Source organism: Mytilinidion resinicola (assembly GCF_010093595.1).
Source record: "Mytilinidion resinicola strain CBS 304.34 unplaced genomic scaffold BDZ99scaffold_39, whole genome shotgun sequence".
NCBI lineage: Eukaryota > Fungi > Ascomycota > Dothideomycetes > Mytilinidiales > Mytilinidiaceae > Mytilinidion > Mytilinidion resinicola.
The window spans coordinates 307,114-327,333 of record NW_022985475.1 but is presented as its reverse complement, the minus strand read 5'-3'; the positions used below and the strand labels follow the sequence as shown (position 1 = coordinate 327,333).

Sequence of the window (20,220 nt, the reverse complement as noted above, 5' to 3'; positions counted from 1 at the left end):
TGGGTTCGGTGCTTATAAATCATGATTACAATCACGTGACGGACAAAAAATATATAAATAGATACGGAGTTTTGACAATAACTAGAATCTTGAGGTGGAATCCTGGCTCGTGGTGGGGATGGGATAGACAGTAGATTTAAGAGCCACTTTGAATAAAACCTTGTCTAGTGTATGGGCTTTGATCGATGAAGGACTAATTTTCTTGAATGAGAAATGGACAGTAAGTATAGACTAAAGGTACCTTACCTACCTGAGCAACCACAAAATGGTAGTGGTCAAGGGACGGCGAAGATAGTCGTCTATTGCCGTAATTTCAAATTCGGACCATCGACTAATCACTCTACTCACGTTTTACCCACTATCTGGACGTAGAACCTACCCCAGGGATCCCCGGACGCGTCTTCATTCCATTCACACGCTTCGAATGCCATGATACAGAGTAGTTGATAAACGCCGTAGCGGATGCTACTAACGCCATGTGCTCCATATCCCCACTGGTATCAATCTAAGCCATTCTTGTGTCTGCCTGGTATTGCCTCATCTGCATCCCCAAGGCTAATCGCCAGCAAACACCATTCTCGCCTCGTTCATGATGTCACAACCGCTTGACATGACCATGTCTTCATATCGTCCGCTTCTCCAAAACGGCTCTTTGGGCTCCAATGGAGGCATCGTTTAGGTCGTGGCGGCACCAGCAGCGCCCTCGGCCGGGAAATCGTTCGGCCAGCACTTCTCCTTGGTCCACTCGCCGGAGTGGGTCGAGGCGTGATCTTCGAGCTGCACGCGCATAGTGCTGACGATTTCCTTGCGGCAGTTTTGGCACTGAAACAATTTGTGGTCAGCAGAGCCCAATCTGCAGCCTGCTCTCATGATCTTGGGGAAAAAAGGGAGACGAATTTTGGGCAGAATTTATATAGCCAGGGCTGTAAAGAGGACGTACGATGCTCGTGGGCTTCGGGGCCTTGACAGGTGTGCCGTTGGGACGGACAGCGGCGCGGGTGCCTGCTGCGTCGCCCTTCTTGTGCTCGCGGGTGCGCTGGAGTGTATTAGTGAGATGCAGAGGGAATGGGTCATGGCAACGTACGCGGTCTTTCTTTGAGATAGGCATGGTTGCGGGTTGTGGGTGTTGTTTGGGTGAAGTTGCGGTTGTAGGTGGGATGGCGAGCAACGAGGTGAGGTTGAAGTTGGGCTGGATTTTCACGAGCCTTGGCGCCCGCATAATGCGAGTTATGCCCGCGCACAGTTCATAGCGCTAGAACGTCAACACCACACCTCCTATCACAAAGAGACAAGATGCATCATTTGCCTTGCACTGGAGACTGAAGGCCTATTGGTACAGGCCTTTCCAAGCTCTTCCCCTCCTCATCGGTGCTTCTATTCCTTTTCTCGTCAGTCGATGCAATTGGCCCCCAAATCTCCTCTCCGATGTCGTGAGCTATTCGGCAGAGTCCTCCCGTGATCATACGCTGCCATCTCAGCTAGCTTGGGTGGCCGAGATTATCCACCGTCATCTTTCTGCAAGGACCAGCCGGATGCCCTGAAGAACCAGGCAGCCTCTCTGTCGACCGCGTCGTTGCCTTCAGCTCCTGCACATCCTCGTGCATCGCCACATTCAACACGCCTGTATCAACCCTCCCAAACTATCCCTTCGACTCAAATGCTTCATATCTTCCCAGGAATTGTCAATTCAATCGCGTGTTTCATGAATTGGCGTTGAGTCCGCACAACGCTCCCCCCAGTCATTGTTTTCTGTTCTCTTCTAGCCACAATGCCGTTCTCCCTTGACGGCTCTCTTCCCGAGGAGCTTATCGACCGCATAATCCAATTCGTGTCTTCCGACCCGGATATGAGAAGGTCGAACTCAGACTCACCTAATTATTCGGCCCTTGCCCCACTTTGCTTGACCAACAAAAAGATCAATAGAATCGCAATGCCGCATCTCTACTCCGCTATTTTCTTCAAAGACGACTGCTATGGCTCAGGAGTGAAATACCTTCTCCCGTTCACATTTCTCATGTGGCAGTCTCCGTCTCATGCAGCGCTCGTCCGGTCATTCTCGAGTCGGGGTTCATGGGGTGAGGGAGGTATCACTCCTACAGCGGTTCTAGATCCCAACGACTTCGACTACGTACATGGTAGACTCGATTGGCCAAAACACGATGATCTCGACAGCATACTGAAAGCTAGAGTCGACGAATATGCAAAGGGCGACGAAGAAGCCAACACTTGGTTCGAAGACGTCAAGACTGCGGAGGACGAGGATGCTGTACTAGCACTACTTCTTCCCGCCCTTCCTAAGCTCCGCAAGTTGGACTTGATCCCAGATGCCTTCCTGCACGATACCTACGTCCTCCGCCCATTCCAACGTCTCGATTCGCGCAAAATGCCATTAACAGCCGGCCAGGATGACAGCTCCACCCCCTTCGGCTCCCTCACCGACGTCCTCATAGCCGGCGAAGTTGACAAATACCGCACCAACCCGGCCATCTTTTTCGGCGCTCTCGCCCTCCCTGCCCTCCGCCGCCTCTACACCTACCGCACTGGCGTGGAAGGCCAAGACGAAGTGAACAGAATCCTCGCAGCCATTCCACCCGAATCGTCACCCGTCGAGTACATCGAGCTCCGCGCTAGCAAAATTTACTCTCCCAATCTCGAAAAGGTCCTCAAAATCGCCACACCCGGCGTCCTGAAAACCTTCATGTACGAAATTGGCTGCTCCTGGCCCTGGACCCCAGTCAAGCAAGAAGAGATCCTCTCAGCCTTAGGCCCGCACGCGCCCCACCTCGAAGCTCTTGCCCTGACCCACGAACACTACTACCCCTACCAAGACGAGCTAGACGAAACCCCCTGCGCGCTGCAGTTCACGCACTTCCCCGCGCTCAAAAAGCTCAAACTCGCGCCCGTCTTCGTCTGGGGCCACGACGGCCTATTCTCACCGCCGCAGGGGGATTCCGCCCCCGCTGAGCAGACAAAGACGCAGACCCGCGCCATCGCCGACTACCGCTCGAAGCTGTGGCGCGCTCTAGCCCCTTCCCTCGAGGACCTGTGCGTCACCTGTGTGCGGGACCTCGGCGTGCCAGGCCACGACAGCCGGATTACGCCATTCCTGACGCATCACCTCTTCCCCGCGCTCGAGGAGGTGCTGCTCATGAAGGCGAGACACTTCCCCAACCTTACAAAGCTGAAGCTCGAAGGCCCGCTGGCCAATCTAGAAAATTGGAGTATTGATATCGTGGGGTTTATGCGCATAGCGTATGAGTATGGGGTCACAGTGACGCTGGTGAACATGGTGGGGGATTCTCCGTATAAGGGGGAGTCGCGGGAGGTACCGTGGGGATGGGACGAGGATGTGAGATGGAAAAAGTGTGTCCTTAATCAGGGGCATCCGAAGAGGGCTTTCATTTATGAGAAAGGGGAACATGAGTTAGAGAAGAGGTTGAAGGATTTGGTGGCGCCGTATTGGGTGGAGGAGAAAGAGAAGGAAGAGAAAGCGGATGAGAGGGAGAGTGAGGGGACTGCTGAGTTTACTGACGGCGAAGAGACGAACTCAGAGGAGAGTGAGGGGGATGAATGAGGGGAGTGATGAAGCTATGGGCGAGGAGAAGGAGAGTGATGATGAATAGTGATAGTCGCGATAAGAGGGCTTGTTGCTGGAGATGCTTGTATATCTGCTCCGGTATCCGCAGTTTCTGGTATCAAAACTGCTGCGCAGAAGAACGAAATATTCTCTTCACACCACTATGCCACAATTTTGCAGACTCTTCTTACTACTGCTCAGTCAATGGCTCGCCCCATGGCCATTCACCTCTTATCTTTGGGTCCGTGCTGCAAGCGTTTGTATTACTCCATCCCCTACCAATCAACACCAAGCTCGAAACGCTTCCTCGCGAATCACCTACACCCACCTCTAAAGACCACACCACCCATCTCGCAAGATAGACTCCGAAATAGCTGCCATGACCACCACGACGGCAACTCCCAGCCCGGAGTACGCCCTTATACGCAAAGAAACGCACGCCAACGCCGAGACGTCGGCTACCTTCCCCCTCTTCAAGTCCCTCCCCCCGGAGCTCCGCAACATGGTCTACGCCTCCCTCTTCTCAGACCATCCCACCATCAAGCCCTCCCAACGCCACGACACCCCAATTCCCATCCCAATCCTCCTAGCCGACAAACAACTCCACGACGAAGCCCACACCGTCCTTGCCTCGACCGCCGTCGTCGCCATCACGATATCCTTCTTTAAGAGCTGGCCGCCTACCGCGACCGAGCGCAACGCGCTCCTCCGCTTCCAGCGCGTCCGGTTCGACAATGCGGGCTTCGGCCCGCGCGACCTCGCCAAGTATCGTCTGCAAGCGTCCAGCACGAGCTACCAGCTCGCGCAGATGCTCCAGGCACTGAACGCCCGGCTGGTAACATTCGTCTCCGGATCAGCGGGGTTGGCGAGAGATGTGAAGCGGTACGCGGAGGTTGATGTGCGGAATTTGTTCTGGGTGCTGGAGCTTGGGATTGCGTATAGTGAGGGGATGGAGGGGAGGATTGTGGAGAGGGAGAGGGGGAGTATGGAGAGGGGGATTGGGAAGTTGCGAGAGCGTGTGGTGGAGGAGTGGGTTGGCTGTTTGTGGACGATGAGGGGGGATGAGCATACGGAGTGGACTGTTGTGAAAGATGCGGGGATGGATGCGAGGAAGTGGTAGGGGGTGGAGGGGTGGGAGAGGGTGGAGGAGATGTGGGGTGAAGGCTGTTCAGGCGATGGGTTGGGCGGGTAGGGCGAACGGGTTGATGGGGGTTGGGGCATGCTAAGGAGGAAGCGGAGGCTGAGTCTCCCGGCGCCTGTTTGGCATATTATCCTCGTCTAGTAGGAGGGCCGTGCGCGTATGCTGATTCGTGGATACATTCACCCCCTCGACGCAAGCGACCTCAATACCCCGCCGCTTCCTCCTCCACAATCCTTCGCCTCTCCACCCGATCCCCAGCGCTCCACCACGGCCCAATCTCCTCTATCTACCGCGTCTTGAGACAGCTTGATAGCCCAAACCGTGTGCTTATTCGACCGCATCAGCTCCAGGCATGCCGCCATCTGCTCCACAGCCTGCACAGTCTCCCGGGCCAGTCCGGTCACAGGCCCCCTGACCTCCGACCAAAAGAAGTCCCGAAAGCAAACCGACGCAGCCCGCTTCTCGTGCTCCTCCATCGCCTCCGAGCCAGCCACGAACGTCTCCAGCTTCGACTTCAGCTCCGCGAGGTCTTCAAGCCGCTTCCCTGGACTGAATTCCCAGCCCATCTGGAAAGGGAAGCTGAGCAGGGTGCAGGCGCAAGTGCCGTGGCGACCGAAGTCCATGTGTTCGAACACCACGTTGCGGAAGTTGCGGAGGGCGTTGTTTTTTGTCTCGTTGAATTCTTCCTTGAGAGTAGAGGGGGTAGTCGGTTCGCAGTGCGGCGCAGCCTTCGGGTGGACATGGGCGGTGGATTGCTTTTTCAGAACATCCGAAGCCTCGTGATGGAGTTGTTTGGACACGAAGAGGATGTTACGCGCGTGGGTGGAGTTGTAGTTGTCTTTTCCAATCCAGGCATCGCGGAGAGGCTCGAGGGCATAGCTGTAGACCTTGTTGCGGATTTCGGCTGGGAGGTCCAGGAAGTTGGTACCGGTCATTTTGAGGTTGATTGAGGAAGAGGGGTATTTGTTATGGGTTGTACGGTGAGTGCGTTGTGAGGTTATGGTGTGTAAGCGGTGTGGTGGTGTTTAAGCAGAGGTAGTGGAAGCTGATGCGAGACATTCAGTGGGAAAAATTTATAGGGGCCTTGGTAACGCGAATCGACCCCAAGCAGTGAATCGAGGGCGCGGTGGGTAGCGCGGCGTCCGTGTCATTTTACCTGCCTTTTTCCCTTTAATTCACGTCGACACCTTACAGTAATCGCTCACAATGGTTTCCCAGGGAGACGAAGAGCGCCTTATACAGACTTATATCACTCCTTTCCCATAACACCCTCCTGTGCTCCCACCATACCACCACACGAGATCGGATCCACTTGTTCAAACAGCACAACAACCCTCAGTGCTTTGGATTCACCTGCGGCAAGCATTCTGGGAGGGTATAAATTTCTTCTCGCGCAGCAGTTGCAATTGTCTACAACATCACACTCATCCACCACCACTCACCAGGACCCGCCGACGGTCCACTTCGATTGGAACATCCACCACATCTTTTCGCCAGAATACATTAACGATGGCTCCCAGGAAGGGCCGCAAAGACGCCTTCAAGAACGCAGTCTCCGGTGGCAAGGCAGCTTACGGACGTGTATTGAAGATAGAGCGTATCACCCGGAGCCAGGCTCGCGCTCAACAGGAGCAAGCTCAGAAGCTACAACAAGCGCTTCAGCAGGAACAAGCCCTCTTACAGCAACGAGGCCTTCTCCAGCAGCAAGGATTTTTCCAGGATCAGGCTTTCCTCCAGCAACAAGGTCGTCAACATGAAGAAGCCCTTCAACGACATTTGGCGGCAGAAGCTGCTCGGTCGCGAACCACCTTCTTCGACCTACCGCGAGAGCTCCGCGACATGGTCTACGACGAGATCTTGGAAGACTTCAAGCACGTCAAGCCGTGGTCCTCTCGGTGGGACCGGAAGAAGGTGATGCCGCCCTTTCTGGGCGTCAACAAGCAGCTCCACGACGAGACTAGGGAAGCTCCGAAGTGGCAGACCATTAGCTGCCAGTGGGAGATTGAGCGGGAGATCCAGCCTGCCCCTGAACCTCAAGAGGAGGACACCGCCATGGAGAGCGAAGAGGAACTCGACTATGAGGAGCGACCACGCCCTCACCAAGACGGTCTCCGCCTGCCGTGCTACAACGTCATGGACCATCAGCTCACTGCTACGGAGCGCCATGCCCTCACACACCTCGCCCATATGCGAGTTCTCCTTGAACCACAGGGTGGCAATGCGGAGGCTCGCTCAAAGTTTTTCCAGAGCCTGAAGACTTCCGTGGAAGTCTGGACTGACGCCTCCACCCAACCTCAGTGGGCCGACCGAACCCGTGATTTCAATGTCGTCATGAATGACTGTTTGATCTTCATTAACCAAACCCGTAGGATGCAATTGTGGGCTCGGCCCCGCGTCGACCGCACTGTTCGTGCAGAGGAGGACTTGGAGAAGCTTCGTGGTATCATCGAGATGATGAAAGCGGATAAGCGGACGCGGTGGGTGATTGCAGTTGAGGATGTTGATCACGAGTGGCATCTGCTAGATGAGTGGGAGGCCTTCAAGGCAGCCTCCGTGAGCACGGAGAACTTCGATTTGAGGATTGGCGACGAGGCGTGCCAGGAGTGTGAGAAGGAGGAGGCGGAGGACTGGTACACGGAGAGCGTTATGAAGCAGGTGCGGCAGATTCGTCGCCTTACCCAGGACGAGGAAGATGACGAGAGCGACGGGGAAGATGATGAGAGCGAAGAGGAAGAGGTCGGTGACGAAGATGAAGATGATGCCGGCTTCAAGGACGATGGGGGCGAAAAGAAGGAGGGCGGGGCCGATGCCGAAGATGAAGAGATGCCTGACTCTGAAGAGGAGTAGGAGAAGCAATGTGACTGACCTCGGGGCGGTATATCTCGAGTATTCTGCAGCGATGAGTGCTGTATTAGCCTTTCATGGGCATTTATTTAGGGGCACGTGCTGATTTTAGACCAGGTGTTTAGGTACTTGTTTCCTTTCCTTTGACGAACTTCGGTACGGCTAGAATGTCTTTGCGGTCAGAGTAGAAGCGTGTTTTTTGTAATAGTAATGATACCCCGAAATAGGCGCTGTTTGTCTACGTGATGGCTCATTCAAGAGCGCTGTAAGGGGTAACCCAGCTGGTAGGCAGTTGGCCGGTCAATTGGGAGCCTGACGCACAGTACTTTAAATCTTTGTATAAGTAGCTGGATTTATCGAAGCTCATGGAGATGTCTTGCTCGTTAAACGCTGCTGCGAGGAGTCGCTTAGCCGTCGATTAGCTAGTAAGTCAAAAGGGAGCCTGACTTATTAAGGGGACTAGTAATCTCACACCCCCCTTTTCGCTATTCGCACACCCCCCCTTCTTGGCGCTTCACCACCTTCTAATTGGCTTGGAGCAGCGCGGAGCTTCCTCCGGGCATTCACATTTACGTATCTCTGCACGTGATGCTATACGCGAGGCCGTATGTAAGCTTGTACATGAGGCTATACGTAAGGCTATACAAATCGGTATAGCTATACAGCCTCTCCGTTTTGCAGCTTATCCTTTCTGTTTCCTTTAGCTGTAAGTAATGCCGTACGTGATGCCGTACGTAAGGCCGTAAGTGATGCTGCACGTGATGCCGTATGTGATGCCGTACGTATAGCTAAACGAAACTATCAAAACATCGCCTTGTAGAAGCTCCTTTCTATTAAGCCTGGCTCGCCTGCATTGCCGCCTGCATTGCTACCTATATCGCCACCTGCATTGCCACCTGCATCGCCGCTTGCGCTCGCTCATTCACTTCTAAGAGGAGCACGAGAGGAAACTCCGAAGAGTCGGCCAGGCCGCTCCAGCCAATTAGGAGATCAGACGAGAGGGGGGGTGTGCAAATAGCGAAAGGGGGTGTGTAGTTAGTGGCCCCCTATCAAAAAGGACGAGCCTGGTTATAACCCCCCCTTTTGCTAGATATAACCCCCCTTTTTGCTGCGTATCACCCCCCCCCTACATTTAGCCTAGATCCGGCCCGTAACAACGTTGTTCCACCAATCAGATTCACTTATCCCGATGTGGAATATACATCAACTACGCACTTACAATACACAACACCACGTCCTCTACATCACCAGCCTCTCCACTATACCCCTCCGCCCCCCCTGGAGCCGCCACGCGTCCGTAGAGGAAGAGGACCAGGCACGTGGAGGAACATCGCATCTCCGGCGAGCTCGTAAGACTACTACTCGTGCACAACAAGGGCAGAGTGTTGTAGGTGGACAGGAGCCAACTCAATCGATGCAGATTGCGACACAGGCCAGCCAAATTACTATGACAGGCATCTCTACAGGCACACCGGCGGTCGAGCGGGCCATTGTAGTGTGCAACAATCCTATACAGTTGACAAATACAGCACCGGACCTCTCCGCTGGACAAGCAGGCACACTCACAGCGACTCAGGGCTCTATTTCCTTAGTCCCTGACAGTCAACCAGGCCTTGAGGATGGTCCTCTGTCTACTCCTGAGGAGGAGGCTCTTCGTAGTGAAGGAAAGTGGGGTGGAAGACCTTGGTATAATGGTGTAACTATACGGTGTTCCTTTTAATCAGCAATTGAGAGGAGGCCATCTAGGAGCCTTCCGCTTCTAGACTAGCTAGAGTAGACAGAGTGAATACATCCTTTCCGATCCGATTTGTATAGCCTTGCCAATTTATGTAGCCTTGCTGATTTGTATATACATTACTTCCAATTCGTGTATACATCCTTTCCGATTTGCACAAGAGGTAAGCGAGTGAATCTGATTGGTGGAACAACGTTGTTACGGGCCGGATCTAGGCTAAATGTAGGGGGGGGGTGATACGCAGCAAAAAGGGGGGTTATATCTAGCAAAAGGGGGGGTTATAACCAGGCTCGTCCATCAAAAACCCTCTTTAGTCGAAAAATACTTGCTAGCTAGGGACTTTTCACTGCGGTAGGAGCTAGCAAAATGCAGCCCAAGTGGTTCAACGAGTTCGAATGTCAAGCTCGTGACTTGAGTCTGTGTTTTGAGAGAGGCTCAGAATTTCAACCGTATTTGTGGGTACTACGATAAAGGAAAGACAGAAGCTCGCTTCCTGCTTGAATAGATCTAGAAGATATATTCAGTTTGACCATACTAGTTGCTTGCTAGAGCTCTACAAACTCGTTCTCTTCGGCGAGTTTGAAGAGACACCACATGACTGGGCCTACAAACAATGGCCTATGCGATGTTGAGATCCTCTTCCAACTCCATGTCGTCCTCATCCATATCGGACAGCTCGGACTCTGCGTCGGACTCGTCACCAACATCCTGCATCTCCGCGTCCTCTCTCACATCGGGGCCTTCGTCTTCCTGCTCGTCAAGAACCTCGGTACGGGATCCACCACCAGCCTGTAACCACTCATCCATGTCGTCCGCGTCGTCATCATCCGCAAAGTACCAATGATACTTCGTAGCGAGCGCCAACGTCGAGAACTCCTCATTCCAGGACTTAGGTAATGCCACCTCCCACGCCATCTCCTTGTGCGCAAGAACCTCCTTCAACAGCGTGGCCAATCTGGCCAACAGTTCTCGCATTGTCTTCGTTCCCGTGAACTTGTCCTTGAACGGGCATAGGTTGATCCTCCCGCCCTGCCGCTTCCCATTCCACCGTGGATGTGCTGGCGTCTCCAGGAACATCCGCAACGCCTTCTCAAGCAACCGCACGCTGGTGGACACGCAGTGGGCGTAACCGATGTCGAATTTGAGGAGCCGCATTTTCTTGATAGCATTGACCTCCGTGGCCTGGAGGCCGAACTCGCCGATATCGCCCTTGATTGTGGGCAATGTGTGGCGGGCAATGGTGGCCGTGGCTTCCTCGTTGATTTGCTTGTCGACGAGTAGGAGAGGCGGGCACGGCAGGGGGGCCTCGATGCCCATTTCGAGGTCGACGGGGTCTGCGGCGTAGATGGTGCCGACGAAGGCTTCTAGGACGAGATCGTAGACATCGTCGCGCACGTTACGGGGGAGGCTCTTGAAGGGAAAGGGTGCCATTGTTGCCTGAGTTGCCGAATGCTTTGAGTCTTGGTAGAGCAGCTAGTGTGTGTTGGAATCTGGATTGAGAGCTGAGTAGGAAGATTGATTGAAGTAGTGTTTGGTTGGTTTAGCTGTGGGTGTAGCGGTTAGTGGTGTTGAAGTGGTGGTAGATCGTTTAGGTGGTGTGTGGAGCGATTGGTGAAGTTGAAGCTGAGCAGTAGGACTGGTAGATATATATATGGAGCTTATAATGCGGCGCTAAGCAGTTACAATTCTATACAATGTAGGCAGCTGTGAATGCTAAAGAGGTTAATGCATATTAAATGAATCGTGAACGCAGAGTGAGCGCATAGTGAATGCGTCCCGTGAGATCCAGCAAGTAGGAATTCAGTGCGTGAACGAGATCTTCCTGCCTAATTTAGTTATGAGTTAGATATTGATGATGAGATAGCCTACATATAGAAAGGAAAAGGGAGGTATACGAGCTATAAAACTCCTGGTTGCTAGTCGGGAGGGCTCCTGGCAATATCTATGCATGTTGAGTATTAACCCAGCATTGCACCACGGACGAGGGAAATAAAACAGGTCGCGGGTTGCTTTTTGAGCATGTTTTCTATGACTCTACAAACTAATTGCGTTAGGCAAGTTAAAAGAAAACCCAAAGAGCATATGTGCAGACACTCATTGCCTACCCGAGTATTCTACCTAGGTATTAATCAAACACTGCACGGCGAGGAAACGCCCTGACCACCAAAAGCTGGACCAATGAAGCAATGCCTGAAATGCTCACCTGTATGTGCTACTTCGACCTGAATGTTAGTTTCAGCCTCTGGCTTGGATTCGTAGATATATCCAGATCTACAGGCTCCACCTCTACCTCCGCGTTTGCATCCATAGTAATAGTAGACCTGTACGGCTTCACGAACTAGAGTCTTGTAGGAGCTCGTAATCCCATAGTTACGGAGGAACTCTCCGCGTCGCGTCACTCTCCTTTTCATCACGTGTATAAACACACTCATTTACCTCAATACAAGAATATATTCAATACAAGAATATGTTCAATTCAATCTATCTGGTAAACTCTTAACGCCTCCGCCAGCAACCAAAACCCATCCAGATCGCAGGCTCCTAGACAGCTAAGTCTACCAAGCTACTCCTTCACGGATTCCCGAACCGTCCATGGCCATCCCCCTTGATGAACGGCTTCATGACCTCCACCAATTCCCCCTTCTCCCTCGGCGTGCTATTCCTCTCCAACCACTGACCCGGGCCCTCGATCTCCCACTTCACCCCCTTATACCGCGTGAGCTCCTTCACCAACCTAATCAACTTCCGAACCTTTTCCACATGATGCGGCTCGATGCGCCCCATAATCGGCCACATATTGATCACAACCGCCCTCACCCTCCCCTCCCACCGCGGATGCGCCGACGCCTCCAAAAGTAACCGCAACGCCTTCTCAAGCAGCTCCACCATCTTCCCAAGGCGGCCGAAGATCGCCGAGCCGATATGGATATAAAGCTTCTCGAACATAACGAGCGCGTTCACTTCCGTGCCGAAGAGCTCGCAAGTTCTGAAATCGCCGGTGATTCTGCAGCGGGAGTGGCGGGAGATGGCGGCCGTGGTCTCCTCGCTGGTTTGCTTGTCGACTAGGAGAATGGGCGGGCAGAATAAGGGGATCTCGCCTGCTCGCGCTGTTAAGGTGGTCGCGACGGTGATGATGTCGCTGTGGTGATCTGGTGATAGGAAGGTCGAGTCTAAGGCGTAGATCTCGGCGGTGAAGTCGCAGAGGATGTGGTCGTAGATGAGGTCCCGCAGCTCGCGGGGGAGGTTCTTGAGTGGGAAGGCGCCTTTGGGGGTGGGGAGTTGAGCTGGGGTACGACGCTTCGCGAGGTTCGAGATGGTGGGTTTGGTCGAGGCGGTGTTGGGGGTCGTGGAGGATGTGGAGATGCAACCATTTGCTACGGTCTTCAATGCATCCTTGGATTCGGCAGCGAGGTTCTTGGTTGGGGCTATTGTTGAAGAGGTCCTCGACTTTGTTGACTCTCGGTGAAATAATTGGCGTGTGATGGCTAGGCTTGATGGAGAGAGTTGTTGAAGTGAGCCCAGTGGTTGCTTAATTGCTCTAGCCCTTGGTGGAGCAATTGGTGGTGTTGGGATCTGGTGGTGCTGGAAATTTGGTGGTGAGATGAGTGTATGGAGATGTTGAAGTCCAGGCGTGGGAGCAAGTACTTATACTTTTACAGGACGTAGGCAACTGTCGAAGGGCTGACCCCTAATCTCTAGGTAAAGAAGTGGATGAAAAGTGAATGTGACCCGTGAGCGCTAACAAGTAGGCATTCAGTGCGAAATCATGAAACTCTTGCTTATTCAGTTCACCTCTTCCTTCGACACCTCCCTCGAGATTAGGAAAAAAATCTCAGCCAACCACTACCACGACCATTCCACGCTCGCACAGCCCGAACAGGGCCTCATCAGCGCCCAAATCTTCCATCTCGACAAGCAGACGCACGAGGAAGCCACCTCGCAATTCTCTCGCATGGCCACCTCCGTTGTCAAGGGGGCTATGGAAACCCAGGTCCTCTCCGACCGCGCCGACATCCCTGCCTGGCGCGGTCACCCCGTCCTCCGCGCCATGGAGCTCACCATGCTCCGCTACGGCGGCAACATCCGCCTGGAACTTTTTCTGCCGTTGCGTGCGCTACGATCTGGAGTTGCTCGAAAGGACGACAGGCGCGGTGGTCGAGGCGTCGAAGTCGGTGCGGTGGAAGGGCCGGACTCGGACCGTCACGATCGATTTGAAGAGCACCAGTTTTGCGTACGATTTCCTTGTCCTGAGAGACTTCTTCGTGAAGGATTGGAAGCGGCGGGTGTGGGCGTTGGGGAATAATTAGGCTACGATGTGGAGGATTGAGCCGGGGCGGGAGGATCCGTTCTAGGAGTATTTCAGGGGGTAAGATGAGGTTATGGAGGAGTTCCGAGTGTCTGCTACGCGGGTTGGTTGGGTTACGTGAACGTGTTGTGTGGGCCTTCCTGTAAGCTTGGGCGTGTCAATCGAGCATTGGTCGAATAAAGCAGATGGCACCCACGTAGATGACTATGAGACAATCTCCTTACAATGGTCCCAAAGTTGTCGTTGATAAAGGTGTGAGAATATACTTCGAGGATAATCAGTCATGTTGAGGAAGTAGACGCACGTCCTCGAAGGGTGTAGTTGAAATAAAGAGCTAGCGCTAACGAGGTAAGCGAATCCTAGGGCCTTTATTGGCGGAGCTAGCAACGAGGTAACTCGTTGATCTGAATCAAGAACGTTGAGCTTGAGGACTTTCTTATAGGCGTATGCCCTTGCTGCTGAAATGATAACTAGGCCCCGTCTCATGCGGGTTTGACTGATACTAATACAGCGTACAGCCTGCTTGTTCCTCTTGCGCCATGGCGTGTCTCTTAGCTTAGCTTGTAGCTTGTTGCGATTTGCTCCATACAATTGCATAAGAGTTTGAATTTGAGAATCTGTTGAGGGTAGCTATTACCATCCAGGATTTCTGATTCTATCATTGATACCGCGAGAGGACTTTGTCGCGTAAATATCAGGTACTGTTGGTGAGGTCAATCAGCGAAACAATTAGAGTAGAAAGTAGTGCCCCTCCCTGTGCGCCTCCAGCCAGTGTTTGAAGTGGTCATGTAGACCTAAGACTTGGTGTAAATCAATTGATCAAAAGCAGATTCCGGCTCATAGCACCACTCCCTCTTCCAGAGCCAAAAGTCCCCCATGCACAGATTCGGGCGTGGATGGCCCCACGTGCCTACAATCCCAAACGGCGTGACCCAACCCCCCCACTGAAACGGCTGCGCGGGCACAGACTTGTACGGCTCCGTGGACGGAGCCTGGTAACTTTTCGTCATCTGGAGCATCGCACGCCCAGCTGTATGTCCTTCCGAGGGAGCGTACTGGGGTTTGAAGTGTTGGGTGAGAGTGCCCAGCAGCTCAAACCTCCCATAAGTGTCGTATCCCGACGTGCTCCGCAGAAGAGTGTCTCCGTCGTGGTTTCTGTGCTCTTCGAAATAGATGGATTGCATTGGTATATCGATTTTGTAATCATTGATGTTCCAGCTGTGGTATCCTACCCATTCGCCGGAGCACATAAACCCTGATGTCAGCATGGCGCCGGCGTCGAAGTGCGGGAATGGGCCGTCGGTAGTTTGGCGGTCTTGCAATACTCGAGGTATGCTTTTGAAGAACGACTGGAAAGGTATCTTTGATGGTAGCGGCAGCTTGACCGGGTACATGGACTCCCTTTTGGGCTTGGTCTTAGGTTTCGCCTTGGGCGCTAACCGTGCGATGACACGGACCATTATGACCGGGGAGAGTCCGTAAGAGTAATGGTTCATTGTATCGACTATCGCATGGCCAGACCCAAAGTCGCCGCGTACAGCCACATCGGTAAACTCCTTCATGGCTCGCACGACGGCTTCCTCGTGGCACGTCATCTGGCCAAGGTTTTCTGCACCTAGCGGTACTAATTGCTCTAACAATGCAGCAAGGAAGGAAAAAGCGAGATCATCGTATCTCGTTTGATAAATACCGGCAAGGTACACTGCTATGAAATTCCAAATCACACTGGGATCCGCGTGAAGTGCAGACGGATGGTGGAGGGCGATGAGTTGAGGCAGCCAGCGGCAGATTTCTCTGTCCTCGTCCGTAACGTGATCATAATTAGGGTCGTTATTTGGTTTAGTCGGTTTGGTAAGCCAGCCATGGGCCTTTTCAACCGCGAGCGCAACCTCTTTGGTCTCAAGTAACGATTTTCCTCGGAAGAAAGCGTCAGAATCCCACTTCCGGGTAAAATGGTCTAGATAGGATTTCTGCGAGATACGATGGTGGAGCTCCCCACTATAGGACGAATCGAAATGCAGCGTTTGCGCGATGTGCTTGAATACGTGGCGGTCGTTGCAGACCTCGCGCAATTTGTGATTGACGCAAATCAGGTTCAGGGCCGAAGAACATGGCAGCAATCCGGCGACCCGTTGAATCAATTCCACGGGGAGGGTATCTAGTGTTCGGTTTTGGCCTCTCATTGTCGTGTTGATGTGTGCAAAGCGTTGCGTGAGTGGTGAAGGCGGGAGTCTGACCGCCCTGCTGCCTGGTGCCTAGCGCATTATCTAATCTGATCGATCTAGATCACGTGCATTATCTGAAATTATATCGAACCCAGATGTTGCGCAGGGTCAGAAGTTTGAGCGCACGGATATACCACTGCTTGGACTACGATCTTGCTCGCTCCATACGGTTGCGAGGAGTAGCTTCACCAGCATGTAGAATAGTCGCGGGGCGGCTTCGGAGCGTATAGTCCTTTGCGTCTTGTACAGTCACGTGCACTAGTCTATTATATCACGCTGCACGTAGATTATCGCACCCCTAAATTATAAACTAATACTATTATGCTATCTAGGTAGTATCTACGTTACTTTATACGTCTTACATATATGCCCATCAATCTTAACTACTATTTTCTTACCCTTTTTTACCTCCTTTACCTTCTTAGGCTTCTTAGGCTTCTTAGGCTTAGGTGCTCTTTTAGACTTCACTGTTCTGTTCTACGGGTGCCCTGTCTAACTTATTAGCCCATCTAATTTAAAAACCCCACCTGATTTGTGTATAGCCTAATGCGCAGTAGGACTCTCTACATGCTTTTTAAGCGGAGTAATTATCTGCAGAGGTATCTTATACCATGTAGGCGTAAGAGGGTATCCTGCCGGCTTAAGGTACTCTATTAGCCTATGGCCGACGTCAGCCGGCGGCCCACTGAACTTTTGGTGTGGTTTGGTCCTTTCAACACCGAAGAAATCTCACCAATCACAAAATATTACAGGCTGCAATTTGGAACGAATATAATAGTAACTATTTCAACATTATCTGTTAATTCTTGGCGTCTCTTAAAGGCCTTATCTAGTCGCAGAAGAGATTTAGCCCCTAAGACTAGGTGAGATTCACAATACAATATAATTACACGTACTTATTGCTCCAACTTTCTACCTAACAACTATCTACCTAGCAACTATAAAGGGCTAAATAGTATAGAGAATCTTAAAATTGTACTTTATATTTCGTTGTTGTTAAGATTGCTGGGGTGCTAAAACATCCAAATCGCACCAAAAGTTCTGTAGGCCGCAGGTTGATGTGGGCCGTAGGCTCATAGACTACGTTAAGAGGAGAGGACTTAATAATAATAGCATTACTTTTACAACTACTATGGGCAGCAGGAGGTGTATTATACAAAGGGGCCTAAGCCTAAGAAGGCTAAGGAGGCGTAGTGATTAAGGTTAATGGGCGTATATATAAGGCGTCCGAACTCTCTTAGATTATGGTAGTCTTTAAATTTAAGGTTGTAATAAAATATACCAGGCGTGCTATAATAATCGCATGCACGTGACTATACAAGACCCACTGTACGCTGGCTACTGTACGAGAGGACTGTACGATCCGGAGCCTGCCCGGAATAGTCGGCCTGTCAAAATGCAACCTACTTGTCGCTGCATCGACCTTCACGTCGCATCTGGAATTTCCAAAGCCCCTAGGCACCCCAAGCAGTGGCAACAACAGTGCCCAAACGTATGTCCTAGTACCGTATGTATATGGCCACTCATCCAAGCCCTTGATCCCAATCAATAAGCAACCAATTCCCAATCCCCTCATACTGCGTCATCAAATCCGCTGTCGGCTGCATCAGCGCCGTCTCATACCCCAGCCCCGCCATGCCGCCCCCAAACGCATGCCCTAACTCATCTCTCCGCCCGCCATAGCCATAAACCCCATCCCTGCCCCCATTCGTACACTCGCTCTCCTCCCGCTCATCGTTCAGCTCGCCATCAGCGCCATCCACGCCCAGCCCTTCAAGCATCGTGACAGGCGTCCGTAGCCCCTGCAGGATCCCGGCGGTCTCGATCTCGCGGGACGGGTGGATGCGCTGGATGCCGTCGCGGTGGCCTTCGTGGATGGCGACCCACATGCGGCAGAGCTCGGGGCCGAAGTCTTCGAAGAATTGGAGGCGTTCGGGGGTGAGGTTGTGGTGGGGGAAGTGCGGGAGGGCGGTTGGGCGCATGACGATCTTGTCCCTCACGTCGGTCCTGAAAGCGTTAGGTATTAGCATTTTTCCACGGCGGAAAGAAACGGGAAGGAAGCTTACAAATGCCTTAAACTCCCCACGGCACTCGGCCACCTCTTCGCTAACTCGTCTAGCGCACGGAACATGACATCTAGGTCTTTCGCGGCCGCGTCCCAAAGACCGGTGTATCGGTAACATGATAGCTGTGCCATGCCTGCTACAAGGAGGTAGAATGTGAAGATCGGGCCTAGGTAGCGCAGTTCGTCGCGCGCAAGAAAGTCTTCAAAGATGCCGGCGAGGAAGGACGAGGCGAGGAGGGATGCGGTTGAGGGCGGGCCCCGGGAATCGCGGGAGCGGTTGATTATTATTAGGACCGTAAAGTACTGATTGCTGAGCGTTAGTTGTATTCGAAATTTGGGTGTGAGAAGGGGAGTTTTACTTGGACATGCAGTTGTCGTGATTCAAAGTTGTATTGTTTTAGAAGCCTGCCATGCTCTGGTCGGCAGAGATGGAGGGAATCGGGGAGAGTTTTCAGCCAGCGATAGAGGTGGTTTTCGATCTGGCTTCTTTGGTCTTGGAAGCCGGATTTTGTAAGGAAACTTTGAGTTAGGTCACCTTGATATGAATTAGCTAGGAGCTCGGAGCTCAAAGTCAGTCCCACAGCTTACCTAGAATAGATGATATCGTAACGTAAGAAGAGAATAGATTTGCTCTAGCAGTATCGCCCTCGAAATCATGCGCCGTAGGTGGTGATACATCTGTCAGCTTCAAATCGATGGCTCGAGGTCGACCATGTCCAGCATTGATCAAGCAATCTCGCACCTTTAGCAAAGTTAGCTACTACCGTTTCTCTTAATAGATTGGAAATAATACTTACAACCAAGGACCACCAAATTCTACGCCTCAACCCCGCATCCGCCTTTTTTACCGGCTCCCTGTGTAGCCCAACCTGATACGCCAGACCGACCGCAATACGCAGCCAAAACCCACTCGTATCAAGCGACACTCTCTCCGGCCCCTCTGGATTCCACCAATGCAGCAAACACGCCGCCGCGATGGTGACAATCGGGTCTTCTTCCGCTCCCATCCAAAATAGCACCCTCGCTTTTTTGTAGAAATCTTCAGGCGAGTACCCTGGAGAGACGGAGGACACGCGACTGCCGGCCAGCAGCATCGCGTGCAGCAGTAACAGCGATACATTGTTCGAAGGCTGATCTTCGACCCAATGCCGCTCTACCACCGGCGTCCAGGGGTAGCACCGCGTCCAGAACGCGTCGAGTAGCGACTCGCGGATTGCTCGTGGTGGTAGTTCAGAGACGCGCTGCACGCGCATGATCTCGAGGTCTGTTTCTGAGAGTCTATGTGGAGCTCGATCTGGCACTGTGCCTTCATCGTTCACTGGGACATCATTGCGGATGTATTCCAGACGGCCCAGATAGCTGGCGTTTACAGGTGTATTGCCGCTGCCGTAGTTGTGGAGGGACGGATCGATGTTATGCTCAGATGCGAGACCAGTGCTGGGGGTGGTGTAGCTATCCTGCCGTATGTCGTCTCGAGCCTGGCTTCGCCCTTCGCGGAAGCCGTTCTCATGGATGGAGACGCCATTGCCATTTGTCGTGTGGGCGTCTTCTTCGTGGATGCGCTGGTCCTCTGCGGCCTGCTTCGCACGCGTCGTCCGCGATGTGGTGGCTGGTGGAGAGGTGCTGATGGTGTAGCGTTTCCGTTTCCGCTCTCTGGGCACGCATTCGTAGTCATCGCGCACGCAATTGGTGCACGAGTTGCCCTCGACGATGTCGATGTCGCAGCGGACCTTTTTCTTGTGGCAGATGACGCATGCTTTTACCGTGCGGCGCGTTCGCTGCTCCATTCCCGATCCCCACCTAGTGTGGACACTCCAACTCTTTTAAAGGCACTTGTCGAGTCTAAAACAAGAAAAGTTGAGGATGAGATGATCGGGTGAGGGGGTAGAAAACGCGCGGAGTGGCATTGACAGAACACGCGGCGGAGAGGAGCAAAACGACACGAAAGCATGCGAGACGCGCGCATCTGCGTATTTGGTACTTATGTATGTCTATTCAGGCTCATCTGCTCGCATGGCGCCGATCTAGATTCCCCGCGTGGAGAAGGACGGAAGACAGGGGTAGCGGCGAGGCACATGGAGAAGGGACGTTCCGCCCGGATCGCGGATCTGGGGAAGGGTCCGAGCATGTCTGCGCACATCTCAGCACGCCCTTCCGCCTGCGCTGATTGGATGAGTCCTAGAATCCGGGGAATCCGGGGCGTGAAGAAGGCGACGTCCTTTCTTGTTGCAAGAGCGGAAGAGCGTTCCAGCATATATGTAGGCCCCGGTGCCTTTCGGCTTCGAGCGGTCAATTTCGACTCTAACGTTCCACTAATCTGTGCGAAT

The 20,220-nt window shown here is 52.8% G+C and overlaps 10 protein-coding genes across 10 annotated transcripts; 4 read left to right on the top strand and 6 right to left on the bottom strand.

The window, feature by feature from the left end:
* Positions 1-675: 675 nt before the first annotated feature.
* BDZ99DRAFT_403335 (uncharacterized protein) lies at positions 676-1,108 on the bottom strand (the record flags this gene model as incomplete). Its single annotated transcript, XM_033716338.1, has 3 exons — positions 676-822; positions 941-1,036; positions 1,085-1,108. The coding sequence occupies 3 exons, from the start codon at positions 1,106-1,108 to the stop codon at positions 676-678; spliced, it is 267 nt and encodes an 88-aa protein (XP_033568466.1).
* Positions 1,109-1,415: 307 nt separating this feature from the next.
* BDZ99DRAFT_430002 (uncharacterized protein) lies at positions 1,416-3,792 on the top strand. The gene has a single exon (XM_033717236.1). It carries the CDS (start codon positions 1,769-1,771, stop codon positions 3,572-3,574), a length of 1,806 nt encoding a protein of 601 aa, XP_033568465.1. The 5' UTR covers positions 1,416-1,768; the 3' UTR covers positions 3,575-3,792.
* Positions 3,793-3,956: 164 nt separating this feature from the next.
* Positions 3,957-4,697, top strand: BDZ99DRAFT_528447 (uncharacterized protein; the record flags this gene model as incomplete). The annotated part of the gene is made up of 1 exon (XM_033726372.1): positions 3,957-4,697. The coding sequence occupies one exon, from the start codon at positions 3,957-3,959 to the stop codon at positions 4,695-4,697; it is 741 nt and encodes a 246-aa protein (XP_033568464.1).
* Positions 4,698-4,897: 200 nt separating this feature from the next.
* On the bottom strand, positions 4,898-5,938 carry BDZ99DRAFT_577623 (uncharacterized protein; the record flags this gene model as incomplete). Its single annotated transcript, XM_033728722.1, has 1 exon — positions 4,898-5,938. The coding sequence occupies exon 1, from the start codon at positions 5,651-5,653 to the stop codon at positions 4,898-4,900; it is 756 nt and encodes a 251-aa protein (XP_033568463.1). The 5' UTR covers positions 5,654-5,938.
* Positions 5,939-6,227: 289 nt separating this feature from the next.
* BDZ99DRAFT_504609 (uncharacterized protein) lies at positions 6,228-7,593 on the top strand (the record flags this gene model as incomplete). Its single annotated transcript, XM_033724056.1, has 1 exon — positions 6,228-7,593. The coding sequence occupies one exon, from the start codon at positions 6,228-6,230 to the stop codon at positions 7,563-7,565; it is 1,338 nt and encodes a 445-aa protein (XP_033568462.1). The 3' UTR covers positions 7,566-7,593.
* A 1,158-nt stretch (positions 7,594-8,751) lies between these two features.
* On the top strand, positions 8,752-9,350 carry BDZ99DRAFT_504608 (uncharacterized protein; the record flags this gene model as incomplete). The annotated part of the gene is made up of 1 exon (XM_033724055.1): positions 8,752-9,350. The coding sequence occupies one exon, from the start codon at positions 8,752-8,754 to the stop codon at positions 9,280-9,282; it is 531 nt and encodes a 176-aa protein (XP_033568461.1). The 3' UTR covers positions 9,283-9,350.
* A 565-nt stretch (positions 9,351-9,915) lies between these two features.
* On the bottom strand, positions 9,916-10,728 carry BDZ99DRAFT_528444 (uncharacterized protein; the record flags this gene model as incomplete). The annotated part of the gene is made up of 1 exon (XM_033726371.1): positions 9,916-10,728. The coding sequence occupies one exon, from the start codon at positions 10,726-10,728 to the stop codon at positions 9,916-9,918; it is 813 nt and encodes a 270-aa protein (XP_033568460.1).
* A 1,028-nt stretch (positions 10,729-11,756) lies between these two features.
* On the bottom strand, positions 11,757-13,674 carry BDZ99DRAFT_577621 (uncharacterized protein). The gene is made up of 2 exons (XM_033728721.1): positions 13,139-13,674; positions 11,757-12,879 (listed from the first exon to the last, which is right to left on the bottom strand). The coding sequence occupies exons 1-2, from the start codon at positions 13,202-13,204 to the stop codon at positions 11,869-11,871; spliced, it is 1,077 nt and encodes a 358-aa protein (XP_033568459.1). The 5' UTR covers positions 13,205-13,674; the 3' UTR covers positions 11,757-11,868.
* A 291-nt stretch (positions 13,675-13,965) lies between these two features.
* BDZ99DRAFT_577619 (uncharacterized protein) lies at positions 13,966-15,786 on the bottom strand (the record flags this gene model as incomplete). Its single annotated transcript, XM_033728720.1, has 1 exon — positions 13,966-15,786. One exon carries the CDS (start codon positions 15,784-15,786, stop codon positions 14,398-14,400), a length of 1,389 nt encoding a protein of 462 aa, XP_033568458.1. The 3' UTR covers positions 13,966-14,397.
* Positions 15,787-17,092: 1,306 nt separating this feature from the next.
* On the bottom strand, positions 17,093-19,680 carry BDZ99DRAFT_456266 (uncharacterized protein; the record flags this gene model as incomplete). The annotated part of the gene is made up of 5 exons (XM_033718471.1): positions 17,093-17,835; positions 17,895-18,196; positions 18,253-18,428; positions 18,482-18,635; positions 18,691-19,680. 5 exons carry the CDS (start codon positions 19,678-19,680, stop codon positions 17,352-17,354), a joined length of 2,106 nt encoding a protein of 701 aa, XP_033568457.1. The 3' UTR covers positions 17,093-17,351.
* Positions 19,681-20,220: the final 540 nt, after the last annotated feature.

Excerpts from the sequence above, each read along its gene's own strand:
- BDZ99DRAFT_430002 (XM_033717236.1), top strand. The coding sequence starts at position 1,769 with ATGCCGTTCTCCCTTGACGGCTCTCTTCCCGAGGAGCTTATCGACCGC.
- BDZ99DRAFT_577621 (XM_033728721.1), bottom strand. The coding sequence starts at position 13,204 with ATGGAAGATTTGGGCGCTGATGAGGCCCTGTTCGGGCTGTGCGAGCGT. Across the intron at positions 12,880-13,138 it reads GTGGAATGGTCGTGGTAGTG|CACCACCAGATCCCAACACC; the intron begins GTTGGCTGAGAT and ends CCAAATTTCCAG.